Genomic DNA, 21,949 nt, shown 5'->3' with positions numbered 1-21,949 from the left:
GATTCTAAATATAGAGAAATCTTGTGCTATCCATTTACCATATATACTTGAGTGTTAGTGTCTATACATACTTGAGTTTCCAAAAAACACCATATCATACAGTTGCGCATGTCACAATGAAATATACTCCCTCTATCCCATAGGTTATTTTGGTTTTTTAATTCATAGACTTTGTTATGTACTTAGATATACCCTCTATGCATCTAGAAAACTAAAACAACCTATAATTTAAAATAGAGGGAGCAGATCATTACGAACTTCATAGCCTATTAGTACCAGGGGAAAATGCATTTACGGCTTAAAACGATGTAAATAATCAGGCGTCACGTCGGTACAGCTTGGACGACGCCTTCAATTATTCCACGCCCAACCGCGAGCCACATCGATGTGGACGTGTCGTACCATGTATACTATGTTGACTATCGCATATAAGTGTCTTTGCCAGTGTGTCGGCCACGGTGCAGCGCACTCGAGCGTAAAGAGGCTAGCATGGCGTCGTCCACGGTAGCGTTGCTGGCCGTGTCCCTGCTCGCGGCGTCGGCGATGAGCGGCGGCGGCGGCGTCCGGGCGCAGCCGCTCGTGCCGGCGGTGATCTCCTTCGGCGACTCGACCATCGACGTCGGCAACAACAACTACCTCCCCCGCGCGGTGTTCAAGGCCGACTACGCGCCCTACGGGGAGAACTTCGTCCGCCAGGAGCCCACCGGCCGGTTCTCCGACGGCAAGATCGTCACCGACATCACCGGTGAATTTGCCGTGCACTGCCACACATGACACATGCCCTGCAGCTACCAGTCTCCGGTGGCTGTGACGACGACTGACGACGGCCGTGCGTGTGTTGTGGTTGCAGCTGAGACTCTGGGGTTCGAGAGCTACGCGCCGCCGTACCTCAGCCCGCAGGCGTCGGGGAAGAACCTGCTCATCGGCGCCAACTTCGCCTCGGCGGCGTCCAGCTACTACGACGACACGGCGGCCGTGTATGTAAGTATCATAAGTTCATCGCACCATGTCAGCATGTTGCTACATATAGAGCAAAAGACTTTGGGTCAGTACAGCCATTTTTAGCAGCACAAGATTTTGCATCATGAGACTACGTGACAGGTACGTCTACTACTTGTTGTGCACACGTGCAGGACGCGATCACGCTGACCCAGCAGCTCAAGTACTACAAGGAGTACCAGTCCAAGCTGGCCGCGGTGGCCGGGCGCGCCAAGGCTCGCTCCATCCTCACTGGCGCGCTGTACGTCGTCAGCACGGGCACCGGCGACTTCCTCCAGAACTACTACCACAACGCCTCCCTGTCCCGCCGCTACAACGTCGACCAGTACTGCGACCTCCTCGTCGGCATCTTATCCAACTTCGCCAGCGTCAGTGCAACGCCTCTGCTCTGCCTCTGCGTTCTTGGGCTCGCCATGGATTCTCACACTTCGTGTTGTACGAATCTGCAGGAGTTGTATAAGCTGGGGGCGCGGCGGATCGGCGTCACGTCCATGCCGCCGCTGGGGTGCCTCCCGGCGTCCATCAGGCTGTACGGCGAGGGCCGCGACGCGTGCGTGGCGAGGCTCAACCGCGACGCCGAGACCTTCAACTGGAAGCTGAACGCCACCGTCAAGGCGCTGAAGGGGCAGCACGCCGACCTCAAGATGGCCATCTTCGACATCTACACGCCGCTCCGGAAGCTCGCCGAAGCGCCGGCGGAGCAAGGTACTTGTGCTGGAACAGAGTAACAAAACGATGTGAAGATTCCCTCGTGTGCTGGAACTTGATAACCGATTAACCATATGATTGAAACGGTCGATGTGGTTTGGCCTTGTTAGGCTTCGCGGACGCGAGGGGGACGTGCTGCCGGACGGGGACGGCGAAGACGAGGGTGTACCTCTGCAACCCGACGACGGGCGGGACGTGCCGGAACGCCAGCAGCTACGTGTTCTTCGACGGCGTCCACCCGTCGGAGGCGGCCAACCTGTTCATGGCGGAGTCCATGGTCGAAGCCGGCATCGAGCTGGTCACGTAGTAATGGCGTCAATAAACAAAGTACTGTTACACAGCAGCAGTTGCAGATGTTGCAGCGACAAGCCGACAAGGCAGTATGATACCGATAGGCCATATCCATCTCTGGCTGCTCATTAGTTTCCTGATCCATCGAAGAAAACTTAGGCCATATCCATCTCTCGCTGCTCATTAGTTTCCTGTTCAGCCAGGTTGCGCGGTAGCAGGATCGGTCCTACGACTTCAGTAATACTGTTATCCTTCATGTTTTCCTATGTATACATTTCTCTGTGTTCTAAACAAGTATGAATGGGTGGTGTGGCCTAATGCTTGTGGTTTTTCAATTCTCTTGGATTCTTTTTATGCAAGTTTATAGTGTTTGATATACTGATGGTACTCCCTCCGTTTTTCTACAAGACTTGTTCCGTTTCGTTAGGACGAGGTTTAACCATGAATTGCCCCCTCAGTATTTCACTGATGTGATACAAAAATATATTCATAAGTCTTTTTTTAATACGAATCTACTATCATCAATGTTAGTCAAAGTAGTCCTCACCAAATAAAATAAACAGTATAATTTCAAATAGAGGGAGTACCACACAAATGTGTGAGATATATACATTGGTATTAGGGGTTGTTTGGTTCTACGCCACAACCAGCCACAACACATTGGTGGCGGCCCCAGAATAATTGAGAAGCAGTTGTTTGGTTGGTTATGAAGTTTTAGCACGCCACAACAAATCAGTGCTTCGACAGCACTTTTCTCATTGCAGAGTGTGGCGCGGGATTTTTCCGCCACAGTGTGGCGCGCCGCAAGTTCGGATTGGCTCGTCGTGACCTACAACCAAGCACGCCCTAATACATTAAATGCTCATAACATTTTAGGTACGCAAGAAACAAACATCAATAGACTGAAATTGTTCATCCGATGGTGTTTGGATCCATGAACTACTTTTTAGTTCGGGTCACATCGGATGTTTAGATATCAATTAGAAGGACTAAACGTGAACTAATTATAAAACTAATTGCACAAGTCGTGGTTAATTCGCGAGACAAATCTATTAAGCCTAATTAATTCATAATTAGCACATATTTACTGTAGCATCACATGGTCAAATCATGGACTAATTAGATTTAATAGATTCATCTCGCGAATGCAATTGGTTTTGTAATTAACCTATATTTAATATTTCTAATTAGTATCTAAACATTCGATGTGATAGGTAATAAACTTTAGTCCCCTGAACCAAACAGTCACTAACAAAGTTGTATTTTCGTGTGCTTGCATTTTGATGCTGAGTTCATTTAAAAAGACCTTAACAGCACCACCAGCCAACGACGAACTATTTCCAGCAAGCCATAAACTGACTAACTGCAACAGGCTACAGGAGTACAGGTATATATCAAATCTAGTGGCCGAATAAATGCTCATGACCCAAGGAAACACAATTGTTTGCTTGCATTAACTCACGAATGAAAAGAGCATGTTTACCTGCAGGCTGCAGACCATCCTTGTTGCAGAATTGACAACTCCCCTGGAATCCGTACCAGAACCATGAATGTTGCACATGAACACATTGCGTCATCCATACTTCGCATTACTTCACATGGCAAGCAGGTCCCATTGTTCCTGGAAAGCAGCTATGGATGAATTCTTAACACGAAGACATACCACCGAGGGCAGCATGAAGAAATGAAAACCTGGAACCCTGAAATACATAACACTAGCAGTTTAGCATGTGATACCTTAACCACTGCGAACAATAGCTAGCATTCACGACACTGAGCAACTGGTGCAATTATTAAATTGCTTGTCAAGTTGAGGCGGATGGCCAACCCACAATCAATGACTCAGATGGTCAGACCAGACCCCAGCGCAGCATCAGCATCTGTGGAGATACTATTAACAGTACTGGGATCAGGTCAAAGGAAGAGAAGCATTGGGCCCATAGTAAATTTGGCATTAGCTGTAACTGTACAAAATTCAAGTTCTTTCACATAAGTTCTAAACTACCATATGCAACGTCAGGGTAGAAAAGTTGAAGATATAATGAAGACAGGAAACCCACAACTTGCCAGAACAATGTATCCAGTCTGGCAAGGCACAATTAAGACTACTGCATCAACTCAACTTTGTCTCAACTGTTATGTTTGAATCCAATACAATAAGAGTCCTTCAAGATATTTTGGCTTCCGTCCTCTCTGTGTGATGTTACACATCACTTTGGAGCAAGTATGCAGGTAACGAAAATAAGGTATAGCTCAAAGAGAAAATACTGTAAAACAACCTGTTCCTCAGGAGCAGTTTGATAGTTTGATTCCTGCACGAGCAGCTCAAAGCTTCCATATTGCAACAACAAGCACCGTTTGTGGTAAGCATCTCAAAAGAAGTTGGCCAAGTAACAGCAATCCTTTGGTATTGTAATCAGCAAGATCGTTGACAAGGTGCTGTGTAAAAGCACATGTTGGTAAATTACAGAGGAAAGTTCCAGATTGGAGACAGAAGGCAGAAGATATATTTGCAAGTGAAGTCGATTTTACTCATTTACTTGCCCGTTCCATATTTCAATATTTGTATGTGTTCCAGTTCCAGATATTACTTTAAATTATCTACAACTGACATATACCATGAAATTACATTATCTTGAATTGATCAGGATTTATTGCACTCTTTAAATGGACAGAACTTACCGTTCTAGAAGGATAATGGATCTGATGCAACTCAACAGTTCAGACTTCAGAGTATTGTGCTTCATTCGACCATATTACCATTACCGTCAGAATGGAGATTGACAACCAATTTAGACACATTCAAATATTAATAGCTGCATAAATCCATGGTCACTGCTACTAAGGAAGTTTAAACTTTTTATTCATTTTGAGGATAACATCCCCAAATATCTCACAGCCCTGCCCATGCTTATCCCAGTTTAACAACCTATTATGAAGATCGATTACGAAATCTCTATCTTGATCTGCCTCATCCAGCATCTCGAATAAAAACTTTACACACTTGAGCAGATAGGGGCCTGTCTTGGTTCTGAGTTGACTGAGAAAATGCTGACATCTATCTTCAGGATCAAGTATCAGTGAGGACATATCTTCAACAACATCAAGCCAGCCAAAGATGAGATACGAACCACCCAAAGCCCATCTATCAGCAGTACCACTGCAGCTGCTCAAGAAACCATCATTGCTTACATGATCATTTGTTTTCATCTGCACTTCATTTGACTTGAGAGCCTGCCCAGTGCTTGCGTAGCGCAGAAGCATGTCGCAATTCTGCTCATTAACACAACTATATGATACAAGCAAGACTCCTAAAGGAATCCACAGATGCAACAGATTATGGCATGAGGGAAGGAAGTCTGATAGTTTTTCAGCTTGCACTTGAGAGGCAATTGTGCTACAAAATTTGAAACAGCAATCATCAAATTCTTTAATCAGGGAGCTTACACTGTTGGTCTCTGAGTCCACAGCAGTGGGTAATTGCAGCTTCCTCCTGTGATTTACAGTACTACTAGGGTAGCTTGGGCGCTTTTTGTTATTCCTAGCCCAAGAATGTGATATTTCCAAAATATTATTAGCTAGCATCTGGCACTGATCATCATTAGATGGTCATAAGACCCAAGAAAGGTAAAAGGCTGCCCTCTGAGCAAGACTGACATCACTTATTGAATCAGCAACTGTCTCTTTGGATATTGTTTCTGATAAATAATCTTGTGAGCCTGCTCGGTGGAAAAGTAAAGCAGTTGCAAAACTGAACCAAACAGGGAAATTTACAATCATGTACCTGCAGAAGTACAGTCACAGCAGGTGCAATTAACTTTTGTCAGACAAAATTCTAAACATCTAGCTTCCTTGTGTATTTAAAAGCACATACCAAGCAGAATTATATTTTACCAATCCCTTCAATGGTTGCAGTTGTGAGTTTTTCGGTGAAGAGCATCTGGTTCTTGTGTTGTCCAGATGAACCAAAGAATCAATACAAGAAACTAGTCAAAAGGGCTTTACATGATAAGGGTCCAGTTAGTATTGCAAGCAAGTCACTATGCTGGATTGGAAAATAAGCATGTGAAAAGGGGAACTTCTGTCCCAATTCTATGGATATTCCCCATGACATTGGCTTGAGAAGAATGTCTAATGCTGAAGATACTAATGCACTGTGAAGTTCTAGCACAGAACCCAAACCCCTGCACAAAAAAAAAGGGTGAATAAACAGATTTTACAAGAAGCGGTCCTTAAACAAAGAGCCCACATTGTATATCTAAATCAGAAAATATACAGTGCTGTGTAAATGTAACATCAGTGTTGTTGGTACAATATGATTTAGACCTAGAGGAAGCAAGGCTACAAAAATTAATGAAAATATCAGCCCATTTTATTTCAGCAACAGCGGGAGCAGCTAGTGCAAACAGTTAGGATAGGTACATAGCTTGGATCCCTAAACACCCTAGGTTGTTTCTTTGGCCTTATAATCTGCTCATATAATCCTGTCTTGCGAGCATAATTCCAGCCCGCGTTGAAAAACTAAACCCAATTTTCTTATTAATACAAAGATACGCAGCTCTCCTGCGTATTCTCGAAAAATCAGTCCATTTTATTTCTTTCAAGCATGTAAGGTTAATAGTAGAATTGAAAGTTAAGTGACAAATATGGAATCAAGCTCCACAGAGATTGTTTGGTAGTGTTCATCATGACATCTGTTTCAAACCACTCTACTGAGATAAACATTAAACTCGTGACCTGTTTGGTTTTGGTTCTCTGCCAAGCTTTGCCAAGCCTAAGCTTAGTCATGCAAGGGTTTCGCAGACAACTGTTTGGTGGGACTGCCACAATCTTGGCAAACCACAGTTTGTCAGCAGTTTCATTTGTAAGATTAAAGTACTTGTAGAAGCAAATTGACAGACACATCGAACTCGGTGCAAACAAGAATATAGAACATTTCATACAAATGTTTGAGGTGTGAACTTACGTTGCTAGAAACCAGAAGTGCAATAATGATCTCATTTCCATAAACATTGTTGGGGAGCAAACCAGGCAAATTATGATGATACGCCATTCCATCCGATTATGTAATTCCTTTCTCAGGCAAAGTAAGGGCCTTCTAACTATTTCCTGGAGCATCGCCGACAGATCATGCTTAATGATTGATGGATCAAGATGCCATAAAAGCAACCTAGCACAAACAGAAGATGTGACAAATCAGTATATTATGTAAGGAAACAGAAAGCAGATTTCTGAAGTCCATGCAGCAGGAGCAAGATGCACATAAGCATAATTAAGGTAGCATTGCCTGCCAGTGTACTACAGATCAAAAAAAAAAGGTAGAGAGCTATGCTGGTGAACCAAACCAACAGAAGTTATTATCATGTAAGCACAAAACTTCATTCCAAGCTTTCGAGTTCAAGAGCCCCCTTCGCATTTTATTTTATCCGAAATAACATATTTTCATAGAAAGCAATAGTTTCACATTGGAGACCATGCCAATGTCCTAAATGGATTACATTTGGAATCAGAGGAACTATTTCCTTATTCCTACTACCACATTTGCAGCAAAGAAATAGCATGTGTTTAATAGCTGCAACACCAACACAATTTTTACTTAAAACTTCCCTTTATTAGTAGCACACAATGATCCACAATTAATAGCTGCAAGTATACTGCATACCTCAGTGGGATTGAGTTATCACTAGGAGGGACATGATTGGAAGTATGGTCTATTAACTCTGCAGCAATGGCTCCCATATCATATACGCTTTCTCCCACTTCCTTATAATATGGTAATGGGAAAAGACATTGGTAGTGAGGGGATAACACCGCTGTTTTCGCAGCAACATACAACAGATCATAAGAATGCCTTCCAGCTGCATTGGAGAAACATAAAAGTGACAGCATTAAGACAAAACAGATAATAAACCTACTGGTGAGAACATAGCATTTATAAGCTGATCTGAACTGCAAAACTACTCATAATAGACATTAAGAATGTCACATCATCTTCTAATCGTTTGGTGACCACAGCATTGATGGGCATGTCCAGTAAACCCAAACAAGCCTAATTGCAACGGATTGGTATAGAACCCGGCAAAAAATCTCACCATCGCAATCCCCCAATTTATGCACAAGGGCTGCACACGACTGGAGCAGCTCGCGGCAATCCCCTGGCGAGACGGAGCTCCCGGCACAGAGCATCTCCTCACCAGCGCCCCCATCGGGCCGGACCACGCGGCACCAGAATGACGCGGAGAGCGCGGAGAGGAGGGTGCGGACCAGGCAGTCGACGCGAGCCCTATTCACCTGCATCCACACACACGCGCTTCCATCAGTATTCAGTACGAGTTTAAGCTAAAATGAATAGGGGTAGCAATCGAGTTGGGAACACGATGAGGAAGGTCGCCTTGCCTCTAGCGGGTCGAAGCACATGAGCGAGAGCGCGGCGTCCAGAACCCGGGTTCCAGATGAGGCGCCGCCCCTGCCGCTGTTGGGGTTGAGAGTGGCGGCGAGGGATGAGATGGAGGCCGAGAGGGCGTCTCCCGCGGAGGCGGCACCCCCGCCGGCGGGAGGCCGGGAGAGGCGCCCCGCGAGCTCGGCCAGCACCCGGGTGATATCTTCGAGGGGAGGCGCCATTTTCGGGGAGCGGAGCGGCGGGAGGGAAAGGGTACGGTGGCCGCCGTGAGAACGGAAAAGGGGGGCATCCAGCGTGCTGCGCCTGTGTGCGACTGAAAATTGGGTAATGGGCTGAAACAAATCGGCGACCTGGTTGAGGCCCATGAATCGGCCCAATGAATCGGAGGGTCGCAACCAATCATTGATTGCTCAGCATTTTACTAGCGAAATGTCTGGCAAGCATCGCTCCAGTTTTTGTTGTCTGCATTTGAAGGGCCATGCACAGGAAACAAGAGATACAGCCAGAGGCATTGTTACATTAAAAATATTCTACATCTACAGATATCTCAGTTGTACATATGCTGGTCTAACTGTAAATAACTAGGATTCTACACATGAAACTGCAGAAGAGCTTCAGGATCTACATGCACAGGGCAAACAGATCATGGCTCACAGTATGGCAGAAGAAATCAGGTTAGGCATACAGTGTGAGTAACAGGTAGCTCATCACATTGAGCAACCAAAACTATTGCATGGAAGTAAACCATAATTTGGGGAAAACTCAACACTGTCATTCTTATTCCCAAGATTAAAAAAACATGGAGCATCAAAAACTGCTCCGGTAGTTTATTGACTACGGCGTCCTTTCTCTTCTGGACCTCTGGATCATTTTGTTTCTGCCTTCGGAGTATCTTTGCTTGTGTCTTTTCCGGAAATGGCAGCCGATGCTGCCGCTGTCACAGCCGCAGCAGCTGCACCAATCTTGACACCTCCTGCGGCTTTCATCACCCCACCGATCTTTGCAAATGCTGCTATCCCACCAACTAGGGCAGCACGTAGAGCTACCATCGGTCTGACCTCCATGGTATATTCCTGAAGTAGTTAAAGCATACATGAGCAATTTCAGAACAAGTTTGACGCAAGCATCACACTTCTCAAAATACATTCAATGTTAGTAAATTGTGAATATATTTCTCGCAGCTCAGTGATAAAAAGAACAGTAATGATCATACAACCTACAGTATTTTCACTGACATGGTGTTCCCTTTTAGCTAATCCCACCATTTCTCCATTTGCTAATGAAATTATGTTGTTTTAGCAGACAGCACCTACCTAGCATCTTTCTTATCATGTTTGTGGCCAGCTGAACACAATGGATGGCTAGATACGAGCTAGCCAAGGTACTACTTAAAATAGGAAGGAAAAAGGTGAATTCGTTTTTGGGCAAAAGATGATGCTTGAGTCTCTTCCATTATACATTGAGATAGAGCTGAGTAATGTGAAATACACTGGGGCACCTAACATACAAGAAGATGGAGGAAACTTAGCGGCAAGACCTGATGAACAGCATAGAACCACAAGTTTGCAGTGCATCAATCATCCATGCTGATTAATTAAAACAGTACACCAAACCAACCAGGTAATTGGCCTAGAATTGCAAGGCTTGTCATTCTTCATAGTTTGTTTTACTCAGGACTACTAGCCAGCCTACTTAACGCTCACAGGTTCCCCCAATTTTTGTTTCTAGATGACCAGGGCAAGGCAACGCAGCCATATCCACCAAACGACCAAAATGAGACAACACATCCTGGCTCAGGGTACAAAAGTGCAAGCTGATCTGCCTACAGCACCAATCAGCTATTCAGCTTCACTTGAACAGACAAGCCAGTTCAACTAATTCAAGAAACAAGTAAATGGGCATGTCTGGTTCGTGCCTATTGCAGCCACAACTAACATAAGGACCAATTTAAGCAAGGCCTAAAACTCAAACTCTAGCAAAACCTACATGTAAAACAGATTCCACCTCGAGATCCAACATCCAAGCTAGCACTTAGACAGGGAGAAGCGATTCCCCGTGGGGCAAATTGGACAGCGTGGGCTAAACATGGGGATTGGGTTTCGGCTGAAATCTCAATTAGCACTACTCCTAGCGGGAACAGTATCGCGACACGAATGGGAGATTTGGGTTTAAAGGTCGTAGCAGATCCCGCATAACAGAACGAGCAAAAAAAGCAATACACCCTAGCAGGGAAGGAAGGGGATACTCACCGACCGAAGGAAAGGAAGCCTCCAGGCGTGTTCGGGCGCCGTGGGGCGGCCCGATAGCACTCGGCGGACGGCGGCGGTGGCCTGGACGCCTGGTGGAGACCTTCAGAGTTCAGACAGATGCGTCGAATGGTTCCACCGTGGTAGCGTAACGGGGGCAGAGGAAGCGAGAAGGATTAGGATTTCCAAGGGCTAATTAGTAATTTTCGTACATTTGAGGTATTTCGGAATATACCGTATATGTCACCTAGAATCATTAAATTTGAAGTACAATTCTCATAAAAATATTTATTCCACCCATGTCAAATCTTAAAATTCAACTCTCCAGAAATAATCGGGCTAATCCAGAATAAACATTTTGACCACTATGATGCAAACCTCAACATATTAGTGATTCACAAGTGGACCGGAAACTCGACATTATCGAAACTATTTGCAATTCGTCATGCACAAAATTTTGTGATAGTGCAATTAATTTATCAGATTCCTTTTTTGTTTCTAGTGATTCTTTTAGCATAAAATGTACTTAATTTATCGGGGTTGAAACTCCACTGTGATTTATCTAGACTCTTCCACAATTTATCGGGCATGAGAAGCATCCAATCATGTACTATACTTCTGAGTTGCCCATGTTAACTTAGATATAGCAGCAAATAAAATGTTGTCATAGCTTCAGCAAAACTCTTAAATATATTGTATGGAGACATCGTGTCGTGTTTCATGAAACCGTCCTTTTGGGGATAAAAATAAGCCAAATCTGAAACCCTAGAGCATTTAAAATTGAAATACACATTTTCCATTTGTTTGAGTAGTTTTTTGCGAAATCTAGAGTTCTAAACACAATTTTTTTTAATAACCCAAATACACAGGACATCTCCAAATGCGCTCTCTTCAGGTAGAGGGGATCATTGCTAGTTTTGCACACATCCAAGGGTCTAAAATGCAAAACACACGCGCCTCTTCCTCGCGGCGCCTCTCCCCCTTCTTATACCCGGAGACTAGGGTTTTAGTGGCATCCCTTCTCTCTCTCCTCTCGCCGCGCAGCTTCGCGTCCTCTCTTTCTCTCTCTTCGGCGGCGCAGCGGCGGCGAACTCCGAATCGAGCGCGATCCGAGCCTCGCCGAAGAACCAGCGATGGGCGGCGAGAAGGATACCTTCGACCTGGCCGACCTTAACGCCTCCCTCCCCGCCGCCGCCGCAGGTAACCTCCGCTCCGCCGACGCCGAATCGCATTCGCTCGCCCTTGGGTTCCCCCCTAATCGATCCGCGTTGTCTTGTGGTTTGCCTGCAGCTCTCAGCGCCGAGGACCGCGCCGGCCTCGTCAATGCCTTAAAGGTACGTCGATTTGGGTGATTGATTGGGCGTATGTAATTTCCGTTCGATTCTGTTGTGTTGTGATGATTTATGCATTCTCCATCCCGTTTACTCTGATGTATTTTGTGCCTTCTGTTAATGTATGATCTGATTTGGTCTCAGGACAAGCTGCAGAGCTTGGCAGGTCAGCACGCCGATGTGCTAGAGACGCTCTCGCCCAATGTTAGAAAGCGCGTCGAGTTTTTGAGAGAGATCCAGGTAGACTTAACACTGTTACCTTTCTCTGTTTTCACACAAATCTGATACGTTTTTTTTCACTGATGTGAGTGCTTAGGAACATCATTTGAATGCAATGTTGAAATGCAATTTTTTTTCACTGATGTGACTGCTTAGGAACATCATTTGAATGCGATGTTGAAGTGCAGTGTTACAATTTTTCAGGTTTAGCTTGTTTCCTGTGCATTGTCTTTTTTAGGATGAATTGATGAAATAGGTTAAGTTTACATGCTCTGCTGATCCTTAATCAATTGCCCTAGCTAGAATGTAAGCAGAGAGTAATTCTAGTGTTGTCCCTGTGCCTGGCAACGACAATGCGTTGTTTTGTTGTATTGATCGGTCTGCCTTTGTTGACCATAGATGCACTTATTGGACAACATCAGAATCAATCTTGAACTTGCAGGACATTTGTATTCGATAGCTATGGTTTGAGTTCTTTGAGTAGCTGTACTTTAGTCTAATTGATGAATAAAACTTCATAAATTGGCATTGACTATTGGGACATGAGATTACAACTCATGAAGTGATGAATGTTTAGTAGCTACAATAGGTGGGCCTTTTACTTAGTTTGTTCGGATTGGAACTCAGAAATTGACCTCTGTAGTGGAATGATCCATTTGTTGATTTTAACTAGATATCCATAATGTCTCTAGGTGTATATGGCTGCTGTTGGCTGTTAATGACATCCAACACTCTTCAGTTTCTGTTACTATAGAAATATTCTCTCTTTGATTCTGGATTTACCATGATGTTTGCTTTGGTAAGCTGTCTTCTCTCTTGGCAGAATCATACTTGAATAAACATCTCCAATATATAGTTACGGTCCTTAGTACTTTTCTTGTGAAATAAGGGAGGACAATACAGAGTCCCTACCAAATTTTACAAACAGTATATGCAGTGAACCTGTGATTCATAATTTCCATTCTCTTCTGTGATGTCCTATCTCAGTTTGCTGATGCTGACTGCTAGGAAATTTTGTGTAAATTTGTATTACATAATTGAGGAACGAGTTTGCTCAATTTAGTTTATAAAATCTTCCATCTTTCTTGATGACTTGCATGCAAGTTTCCCAGTGCACTAACTTCTTGATTGTCTTTTTTTATCAATGGTAACACCAAACTAAACTGGGTTAACTTGTGATATTCCTTTGTGGGGGGCTCCAAACTCTCTCACTGTGCTCCCTTAGCATGCACTCAACCAACCTTTCCTCTCTAATGACGCAGGGCCAACATGATGACATTGAGGCGAAGTTTTTTGAAGAACGAGCTGCACTGGAAGCAAAGTACCAGAAGCTGTATGAACCTTTGTACACAAAGGTACAATTTTCCTTTATGTTTGTATATTGTATTTTCTTTTCACCATGATCTTTTAAAAAGATCCATCTTCAGGTTGTTGTTTGGAAGCAAAGTACTAGGTTGTTTTTTGTGTGCAAATTCTGGACTTGACTTTTTTGCTTTCTTTTCAGAGGTATGAAATTGTAAATGGAGTAGTGGAGGTAGAAGGTGTCAGTGATGAACCAACCAGCGAAAATGCTGCCGAGGGAAAAGAATCAGATGGTATGAAATTGAACTTTAACTCTGCATATATTTCCCATTCTGAATATCTGATTTATGTTTGCACCATTTATCAGCTAAAGGAGTTCCGGATTTTTGGCTTACTGCTATGAAAACGAATGAAATCTTGTCTGAGGAGGTAATATTGTGCCCTGCCCCTCTTTTTGTGTGGTTTTTTTAGATACACTGCTGTATTGTTGACTAGATTTATGCTTAATTTTAGATACAAGAGCGTGATGAAGCCGCTTTGAAGTATCTAAAAGATATCAAGTGGTCTAGAATTGAGGATCCTAAGGGTTTCAAGCTGGAGTTTTTCTTTGATACAAATCCTTTCTTCAAGAACTCCATCCTAACAAAGACCTACCACATGGTTGATGAAGATGATCCGATTTTGGAGAAAGCTATTGGGTTGGTACTTTTATATTCTGTGTTTTCTTTTCATCTATGGTGCTCTGTCACTTTATTCTTTATTGGTGTGGCCCTGTGTGTGCATACCTTAATAAATAAACAATATTGGCTGCAGAACTGAAATTGAGTGGTATCCTGGGAAAAACCTTACACAGAAGATTCTAAAAAAGAAACCAAAGAAAGGTTCAAAGAATGCGAAGCCTATTACTAAAACTGAAGTGTGTGAGAGTTTCTTCAACTTTTTCAATCCCCCAGAGGTCCCTGATGATGAGGAGGACATTGATGAAGAAACTGTACGTCTAAGATCTGTCATTGAACTTATCACACTTTCTATCACTCTCTAATAAACTACATTCAACTTTCTCTGTAGGCTGATGAGCTGCAGGGTCAAATGGAGCATGATTATGACATCGGGTAAGTGCAGTTCATTATCATTTCCTGAATCCCTTGCACCTGCTGATGGTATTCTGTCTTGTGGCTCATTTCCTGATATTGCTGAAATTGTCATTCAGGACCACCATAAGGGATAAGATCATCCCTCATGCTGTTTCCTGGTTTACCGGTGAGGCTGTGCAAGCTGATGATTTTGAGGACATGGGTGATGATGATGAGGATGACAATGAGGACGAGGATGATGATGAAGATGAAGATGAGGAAGAGGAAGAGGATGAGGAGGATGAGGAGGAAGAAAGCAAACCAGCAAGGAAGGTAGGCTTGCAGTAGGGCAGCAATCTGTTAGAAACTTTAAATGTGGTCATTCAGCCTTGGCCCCTTGCTAATACATTTCCTTTCTAATTGTTTGAGCAGTCGGGCTCGGGCCGCAAACAAAAGGTACAAGCTCTGAAATTCCACACCTAACTGAAGTGTCCCAATACTTGTTTTTCCCTAGTTTCCTGGTAGCATCTAGGGCACATATCTAACACATGGTATGTTACAGGTAACGCAGAAAGTGACACAAGGAAATGCTGAACAACCACCGGAGTGCAAGCAGCAGTAGGCTATCCTGGGGCCCCATTATCCATATGTTTGCGATGGTGTTTGGTGATGCAGTATTTTCCATTGAACTGCCAAGGAGCTTTTTCGGTCGTTTCTGTGAGCGGGTGATGTTATTAGGTGGTTAGGCTGTTGTCTGGAGCACTCTGTGCTGCTTTGGTGGAGGGTTAATGGTTTGGGACTTCTCTGTTAGCGTCTTATGTTTCAGTTGTATGCAATTGGATGGTATTATATGATTGTGTAATTATTTTTGCACTTCCTATAAGGGTGTCTACGCTCTTGAGTATTTCACAGGGTTGATTGTCGATTCTTTTTCGGGCGCCTTCATTCTTGTTCGTTGAGATGATCAAGTATAACATGTAAGATCAGAAGTCTGAGTTCTGAAGCGATGAAAGCAAACATATCAGCAGTGCAGACCTGTACTGATGCTGTCTTGGCTGCCTGCTATAGTCAAGCTCTGGTTATATTCTTACATGATTGATCGGGGGGCTCAGTCTGTTCTTCGACTGTTTCGTGCCAAGTTATTTTCTGCGCCTCGTCTGTTTATATCTGCTTTGCCCCTTTTCATAGCACCTCGTACATGAGTCTTTCTCTCCTGCACATATTCTTTATTATCCTTGGAAAGTACCAAAAAATTGGTACCTCTCAGTTAATAATTCGTGGTACAATTCTTTGCTGGAAGTTGTGTGTCAATATGCAAAACTATAAAGCAAATAAGCACGTCCAACCACAGCAACGCTCAATGGAATGCGTATGCTGAGCAATCTTGTTCAACAGTTTGTGAAGTTCCAAAACTAGAATCCAATCCACCTCCGCAAGTTGTCGGATCAAATGATGCAATTTATATGCTGAGCCATGCCAGATCACCACTAACAAGCGTCGACATCAGAAGGTCATGGCAATGCATTCCTCTCTCACGGCTGCAAAGAGGTCGGAGTTCATGTATCTCTCGCCACCACTAGGAAACACAGTGACAATCATCTTCCCTTTGTTCTCTTCTCGTGATGCCACCTAGAAGTACATTTTAAAAAATAAGGTAAGATAAGCAAAGATGGAAAAGAAATTAAATGGAGCTAGATCCAGTCAAAAGAACTAGAATTTGCGGTAGCATAAACCTTCAGGCAAGCTGCCAGATTTGCTCCAGACGATATGCCAACTAGCAGGCCCTCTTCTTTTGCCAACCTCCTTGCGTTCGCCATAGCATCTTCTGCCGTTACTGTAATGATCTCATCAGTGACTGATCTGTCCAAGTTCTTGGGCACAAATCCTGGGCCAAGTCCCTGAATTTTATGCCGAGAAGGCTTGCCACCTATAACAAGATCAGCAAACACTAGTGTAGTAAATTATTTGCAAGTGACAAGTTTACAATTTTTAATTCTAATTTTCTTGTAGCATTTCATGATTCAGTGAGGTATTTTATGTTTACAACTTTACATGATTGTAGGATTACCGATTTACCTGAAATAACTGGACTCTCAGCAGGCTCAACACAAATGACCTTCACAGCTGGGTTCTTCATCTTCAAGTATTTGCCGACACCAGACACAGTACCTCCTGTGCCTGCACCGGCCACAAAGATGTCTACTTTGCCTGCTGTATCCTTCCAAATCTCAGGTCCTAATTAAGTACAAATGGACGGGCGCAAATGTGTCATGCAACACAACATTTTTCAGATCCGGATCAAAAGATTAATGTAATGTAAACCACCGCTACTTTTTCGTAGGTTATAGGTAAGTTCATCATCACTCTTTTACATTTGGTGACCTTTGTAAGAATAGGTGCCACGTACCAGTCCATGTAAAGTGTGCTTCAGGGTTCGCTGCGTTTGCTGTCTGGTCAAGGAAATGCACATTGGGTACTTCTTTCTTGAGCTGTTCCAGCTTGTCAAGTTGTCCCTGAATACCAAGCGTAGGATCTGAAAACAGCACAGCATTTTACATTAGAATTCAGCATATAACGCCAGTCTTGCGAATGCGAAAAGTAAACAAAAATCGAGATGACATGATGAGCTCTGTGGCTGCAATCCTTACCAGTTAACACCACATCGGCTCCTAGGTACCTCAGCAGGATGTGCTTGTCCAGTGAGTCCCCGGCAGGCATGACTGCAACGAACCTGTAACCTCTGAGCAAAGAAATGTACGCCAAGCCTATCCCCATGTTACCGCTCGTTGGCTCGACAAGCGTGGTGGAGCCAGGCGAGATCAGCCCTTTCTCCTCTGCATCTTCAATCATTCTCAGAGCGCCGCGGTCCTTGATGGAGCAGAGCGGCTGGTAGAACTCCATCTTGCCAACAATCCGAGCGTTGATACCATCCTTCTCAGCGATTCTCTTCAGTTCTATAAGTGGCGTCCATCCTACAAGCTGCAGGAAACTGGATTTGATATATAGTGTATTAGGGTGTTTGATTTTTTGGAATGAGTTAGTTCATCTTCATCTCCTCACCCTTTACTTGGTTTGCGGAACGGAATGAGTTGATCTACTGACACCTCATTCCTCATAAGTAAATAATTAGTACTACATGTTAATTTTGAGAATTGACTCGTGATGCACCACCTCATCTAGAATATGTATATCGATATATGCTAGTTCAAACCAACACTTCACTAATACATGCATGGAAACAAATCCTTCCAGTAAAGAACATGGAAACATGCAGGACAAACCCAAACAAATGCCAGCCAGCAGGATGGAGAGACTGCAGAGAATGCTGCACCTGGGTAATGTTAGAAGCGATGTGCTCCTGCTTTAGAGAAGCAGCTTCCGGTTGAGGCGACGACGGCAATTTCAGCAGAGAAGGGATCCCTCTCCTCCCCACTTCTTCCTCCATGCTCTCTTCTTGCTCTTTTACAGAAACGGCAGGGCAAATAGTGTGTGTTGCTCTTGAGAACTACTACTCCCTCAATTTAAAATTCTATGTCGTTTTAGCTTTTCTAGATACTTAATTTTTGCTACGCACCTAGATACAATGGATGTCTAAATGCATAATACTATCTATGAAAAAAAAACCAAAACAATCTACAATTTGAAACGGAGGACTACCCTATTTCCTCTGCATGACTAGTATGCTTTATACAATACAAATCATACAAAATAATGATGATATGTCACCTTCATAGGGAGTTAGGGACCGTCCATTTTTTCACGAATATGAGGCATGCTCTGGTCTAAAAATGCGCTAAAAACAAGCACACTGATGCCTGCAGTTTAGTCGTTTTCTCCGTAGCTGCACTTTCTGCTCTGCCTTTGAATATATAACATTTAGAACAAATTATTTAGATCATGTTTTAACTACTTATATTATCCTAAACGTCATATAGCCATTCGATGAGAAATGATCGGAGGTATTTAAATTTACACGTTCGAAAATGATTCAACCATCGCTCGAAATTGTGCGAGAGATTTCTTACGGTATTATAATATATAAGGTGTGATTGGTTGCTCCGAGCACGAGGAGCCGGGATGGAGGACTGGTCCAGGTTCACGGGAGGCAGGCTGAAACCGTGCACCCAGCTATGTTTGGTTGTCTTTGTTGTTAGTCCAGTATGAGATGAGATCGTGTTTGATTGCATGTATGGATGAGAGTTTTGGGTGTATGTCACATGGTCTCTGCACGCTCACCTGCACCGTGCCATTCCGGCTCGCGAGGGAAGGTCGTTTTTGGGCGGACGGAGGGATGTGGGATGGAAGGGGTGGAGCGAACGAGGAGGTACATGCATATGGTGCGGGGAGGAGAACCATTCACGTCCAAGTGCACGAGACTGTGCCGGATGACCCTCCGGACGATCCCGTCCCACCTACCAATCACGCCCATATTGAATCGTTCTTGAATCGTTCAGGCCTTCTGGCCACCAGCCATGTAACTGTACATGCACATACGCGTACATAAAAAAAAACATGCGTGCATGCAGCCTCGCAGGCGCGTGAAAGTGAGGCCCGGCCGGGAAGAGAGAGTTGGCGCCCAACATTTTAGGTGCGCCCGTATGGTCCCTGTTGCGTCGTTGCAATTGTGTCGCATGCATATAGTGACAAAACCACAATGTGATCCCTTGACAGCACTGTTTGCAATTGCAAGCATGCGAAACGTTGCAATAATGAAGCCAATGATGATCGGTCGATGCTCAAGTACGTTATGATTAGCTTAAGAACGTACTTTTGCACTGGTGATCATTAACTTTGTTTAGAGGACAACAACTAATGATAAACTAAGCGCAGCCCCGCTAATAAGAGATTACTTGTGTCGACAGCGGACGTCAATGTTATATTTTGAAAAAAAAAGAAATTATAAACTCGTGTTTACAGGTGGTTAACGTGTCGGCGTCAAGTGCATGAGGGCCCCCGGGGTGTCTGTGTCACCGGCCGACAGGGGGAGATGGGGAATTGAGGACGCCCTCGTGCAGCCATGCTCGTGCCTGCGTGAGTTGTCACGGCGGCGTCTCGTGGTGTAGGCTGTTTTGCACGTCTATATTGAAGATTTGCAGATTTGCGTACGTCTGCATCTATAATGTATTTCGGAAAAAATTGATAAAACTCATGTTTACAGGTGGGTAACGGGTCGGCGTCTAGTGGATTTTTTTAATTTTAACCTTTTTAAATATAAAATTTTATAAATAACCCATTCCGATCTATATTTCCAAGAAGTAGCCTTTTGGTAGCTACATGGCATGATTAATAGTTGAAGCACGTCACATGCAATGGCGTGACAATATAACACGGTGACGCGGATAAAAATTGAGTAACACGTGACAGTGACAGTGGAGCAAGTCATGCCAACCATCTAGCGTGAGGTCACGCTAGGGAGAATGGCGCGACCAGCCCGCTGGTTGCTGGCTGCACTCGAAGTGCATAAAAATGCAACCGATTTAGGCCTTGTTTAGTTGGGGAATTTGGGAGGTGCCAAATTACTGTTACAGCACTGTAGCACACTGTAGCGTTTCGTTTGTATTTGTGAATTATTGTCCAAATATTGACTAATTAGGCTCAAAAGATTCGTCTCGCAAAGTACAACAAAACTGTGCAATTAGTTTTTAATTTCATCTACATTTAGTACTCCATGCATGTACCGCAAGTTTGATGTGATGGAGAATCTTCTTTTTGCATAGTGTCAAAGTTGGGAGTTGGGAGTAACTAAACATGGCCTTAGCCATGTTTCGTCCTCTATTTTAATTAGTTAATGAACTCTTAAATTTGTCAAACTTGACAAGCATAATTTATATTTATATAGTATATATATATATTCCATTTTAAGTGTTCGCAATATGGTTTGCAAAATGAGAAATTCAATTTCTAAAAAGGCTAAGTGTTATTGGTTGTATGCAGAGTAGTGTAGCGTTTACAGATTGCTGGTAGAAAAGAAGGAAGGAGGAGGGTCAAAAGAAGAAGAAGAAATAAAATAAATTGAGATGCGTTACCAACAGCATACCAATGTAAAAAAAATCCTGATATCAAGTTTAGCTTATGCACGTAATAGTTAAAAAATCAGAGAAAAAGCTAAACAGAACGTAATCTGCATGCAGACTACCATTCTACTAATAGTGATTGTATATGTATATGTATATGTATATGTATATGTATATGTATATGTATATGTATATGTATATGTATAGTTACTCTGTGATTTGCTCATGTTGAATTCTATACTCTGAAAATATTTATGCCTTAGTAGGTTAATTACTGAGGTACTAAATTTATTGTCTGGAACATTTACATTTGTGTGCAGTGAAAAAGGTTCAAATGCACAGTTACAATCTGTGTATTAGAAATATCTGTTCTCATACGACAAGTAACAAGATAGAGCAATACAAAAGAGCTGACTATCAAGTGATTGATTAGATTGGGAAAAAAGCTGATTAGTCCCCGCGATTCATGCTTGAAATTTGATAGTCAACTTCAAGCGTCTTGGGTTAGTCGTCAGGAAAAGGATGCGTTGGTTTTCAACATTAGTTAACCCCTCATTCTCGTGTCGTTGCTTTTTAGGATGGCGTGTTCCTGCTGAAGCAGACATTTGAGGTTCTGCTGCAGCTATTTGAAGTTGAAGTTTGTTATGTTTATTGCCTTCTGCTACACTCTGAATGTTTCTCACAGCTTAACAACCTGTTACAGATTACATGTCCCCCTCATGCTAGCTGATCTTGTCGGAGCCAGTAAAGAAAGAGTATCCTGACTATCCGGTGCAACACATGGACCAATACTGTTGTGCTAATGAGGTCGTTCTATTGTTCTTCAGGCTTAGTCTCATGTTGCAACCAGAATCTTTAATATCCATATAAGTCCCTCATCTGCAGCAACTCATGGGCCATGCATCATAATTTACGTGATTAATTGTTTTGGGCCAATATTCATAGCTCAAATTCAAAGAATAATATTGAAGTTTGCTTATGCAATCAAATTAGGATGTCACACAATGAATAACTGAATCGATGTTATCATCGTTTGGTTTGATCTCTTTAGATACAAGGATACAACCAATAACACTTAGCATATTTATAAATTGAATTTCTCACTTTCCATGCTATGTTTTGAAGTACTTCATAGATTTATAATAGTAGATTTTTGACAAATTTAAGAGCTCATTAATTGATTAGAATGGAAGATGAAATATGGCTAAATGGCCTGCATTTTTTGCACTTTGAGTGCAGGCGATGGGAGTCACGCTTGGCTTGGCGTGACTCGCTCCACCGTATCATCATCACGTCATCACCATGCAGCTATCGTTATTTGTCCGCGCCACCGTGTCATATTAGTCACGCCATTGCATATGGCGCG

At 43.3% G+C, this 21,949-nt stretch overlaps 4 protein-coding genes and 1 long non-coding RNA gene across 13 annotated transcripts; 2 read left to right on the top strand and 3 right to left on the bottom strand.

Annotated features, from left to right (window-relative positions):
* Positions 1-453: 453 nt before the first annotated feature.
* LOC101756480 (GDSL esterase/lipase APG) lies at positions 454-2,336 on the top strand. The gene is made up of 5 exons (XM_004964799.4): positions 454-745; positions 851-981; positions 1,134-1,367; positions 1,449-1,704; positions 1,818-2,336. The coding sequence occupies exons 1-5, from the start codon at positions 490-492 to the stop codon at positions 2,012-2,014; spliced, it is 1,074 nt and encodes a 357-aa protein (XP_004964856.1). The 5' UTR covers positions 454-489; the 3' UTR covers positions 2,015-2,336.
* Positions 2,337-2,523: 187 nt separating this feature from the next.
* Positions 2,524-8,685, bottom strand: LOC101756212. Of its 8 annotated transcripts, none has more exons than XM_022825914.1 (9): positions 8,395-8,685; positions 8,091-8,289; positions 7,661-7,856; positions 6,965-7,168; positions 5,873-6,182; positions 4,681-5,782; positions 3,736-4,437; positions 3,482-3,630; positions 2,524-2,827 (listed from the first exon to the last, which is right to left on the bottom strand). In XM_022825914.1, the coding sequence occupies exons 1-5, from the start codon at positions 8,617-8,619 to the stop codon at positions 5,972-5,974; spliced, it is 1,035 nt and encodes a 344-aa protein (XP_022681649.1). In that variant the 5' UTR covers positions 8,620-8,685; the 3' UTR covers positions 2,524-2,827; positions 3,482-3,630; positions 3,736-4,437; positions 4,681-5,782; positions 5,873-5,971. The 8 variants fall into 8 exon arrangements, with proteins under 8 accessions (XP_022681649.1, XP_022681647.1, XP_022681645.1 ...); XM_022825912.1 differs by having other exon boundaries at positions 3,482-3,619; XM_022825910.1 differs by having other exon boundaries at positions 3,482-3,889; positions 4,278-4,437.
* A 205-nt stretch (positions 8,686-8,890) lies between these two features.
* Positions 8,891-10,807, bottom strand: LOC101755536. Its single transcript, XR_001163826.2, has 2 exons — positions 10,648-10,807; positions 8,891-9,471 (listed from the first exon to the last, which is right to left on the bottom strand). It is a non-coding gene; the product is annotated as an uncharacterized LOC101755536 (long non-coding RNA).
* An 842-nt stretch (positions 10,808-11,649) lies between these two features.
* Positions 11,650-15,499, top strand: LOC101755131 (nucleosome assembly protein 1;1). The gene is made up of 12 exons (XM_004964797.3): positions 11,650-11,844; positions 11,935-11,978; positions 12,120-12,215; positions 13,457-13,549; positions 13,699-13,789; positions 13,864-13,925; positions 14,010-14,194; positions 14,310-14,487; positions 14,565-14,608; positions 14,707-14,902; positions 15,002-15,025; positions 15,132-15,499. The coding sequence occupies exons 1-12, from the start codon at positions 11,778-11,780 to the stop codon at positions 15,189-15,191; spliced, it is 1,140 nt and encodes a 379-aa protein (XP_004964854.1). The 5' UTR covers positions 11,650-11,777; the 3' UTR covers positions 15,192-15,499.
* A 275-nt stretch (positions 15,500-15,774) lies between these two features.
* LOC101754469 (cysteine synthase, chloroplastic/chromoplastic) lies at positions 15,775-18,191 on the bottom strand. 2 transcript variants are annotated; one of them, XM_004964795.4, is made up of 6 exons: positions 17,901-18,191; positions 17,218-17,548; positions 16,977-17,102; positions 16,646-16,804; positions 16,303-16,496; positions 15,775-16,198 (listed from the first exon to the last, which is right to left on the bottom strand). In XM_004964795.4, the coding sequence occupies exons 1-6, from the start codon at positions 18,012-18,014 to the stop codon at positions 16,073-16,075; spliced, it is 1,050 nt and encodes a 349-aa protein (XP_004964852.1). In that variant the 5' UTR covers positions 18,015-18,191; the 3' UTR covers positions 15,775-16,072. The 2 variants fall into 2 exon arrangements, with proteins under 2 accessions (XP_004964852.1, XP_004964853.1); XM_004964796.3 differs by having other exon boundaries at positions 17,218-17,558; positions 17,901-18,190.
* Positions 18,192-21,949: the final 3,758 nt, after the last annotated feature.

This window comes from Setaria italica, chromosome IV (assembly GCF_000263155.2).
Source record: "Setaria italica strain Yugu1 chromosome IV, Setaria_italica_v2.0, whole genome shotgun sequence".
NCBI lineage: Eukaryota > Viridiplantae > Streptophyta > Magnoliopsida > Poales > Poaceae > Setaria > Setaria italica.
The sequence above is the reverse complement of the archived record's forward strand: the minus strand, read 5'-3'. Positions and strand labels throughout refer to the sequence as shown.

Bases quoted from the DNA above. Each gene is read 5' to 3' on its own strand.
- LOC101756480 (XM_004964799.4), top strand. From the start codon at position 490: ATGGCGTCGTCCACGGTAGCGTTGCTGGCCGTGTCCCTGCTCGCGGCG. The intron at 1,368-1,448 runs GTCAGTGCAACG...ACGAATCTGCAG, and splicing joins TCTTATCCAACTTCGCCAGC to GAGTTGTATAAGCTGGGGGC. The intron at 1,705-1,817 runs GTACTTGTGCTG...TGGCCTTGTTAG, and splicing joins CGAAGCGCCGGCGGAGCAAG to GCTTCGCGGACGCGAGGGGG.
- LOC101756212 (XM_022825908.1), bottom strand. From the start codon at position 8,619: ATGGCGCCTCCCCTCGAAGATATCACCCGGGTGCTGGCCGAGCTCGCG. The intron at 7,857-8,090 runs GTGAGATTTTTT...TCTCCAATGCAG, and splicing joins TAAATTGGGGGATTGCGATG to CTGGAAGGCATTCTTATGAT. The intron at 6,183-6,964 runs GTAAGTTCACAC...TTTTTTGTGCAG, and splicing joins CACTTCTGGTTTCTAGCAAC to GGGTTTGGGTTCTGTGCTAG.
- LOC101755131 (XM_004964797.3), top strand. From the start codon at position 11,778: ATGGGCGGCGAGAAGGATACCTTCGACCTGGCCGACCTTAACGCCTCC. The intron at 13,790-13,863 runs GTATGAAATTGA...ACCATTTATCAG, and splicing joins CGAGGGAAAAGAATCAGATG to CTAAAGGAGTTCCGGATTTT. The intron at 14,609-14,706 runs GTAAGTGCAGTT...ATTGTCATTCAG, and splicing joins GAGCATGATTATGACATCGG to GACCACCATAAGGGATAAGA.
- LOC101754469 (XM_004964795.4), bottom strand. From the start codon at position 18,014: ATGGAGGAAGAAGTGGGGAGGAGAGGGATCCCTTCTCTGCTGAAATTG. The intron at 17,549-17,900 runs GTGCAGCATTCT...AGTTTCCTGCAG, and splicing joins TCGCTTCTAACATTACCCAG to CTTGTAGGATGGACGCCACT. The intron at 17,103-17,217 runs GTAAGGATTGCA...TGCTGTTTTCAG, and splicing joins AGCCGATGTGGTGTTAACTG to ATCCTACGCTTGGTATTCAG.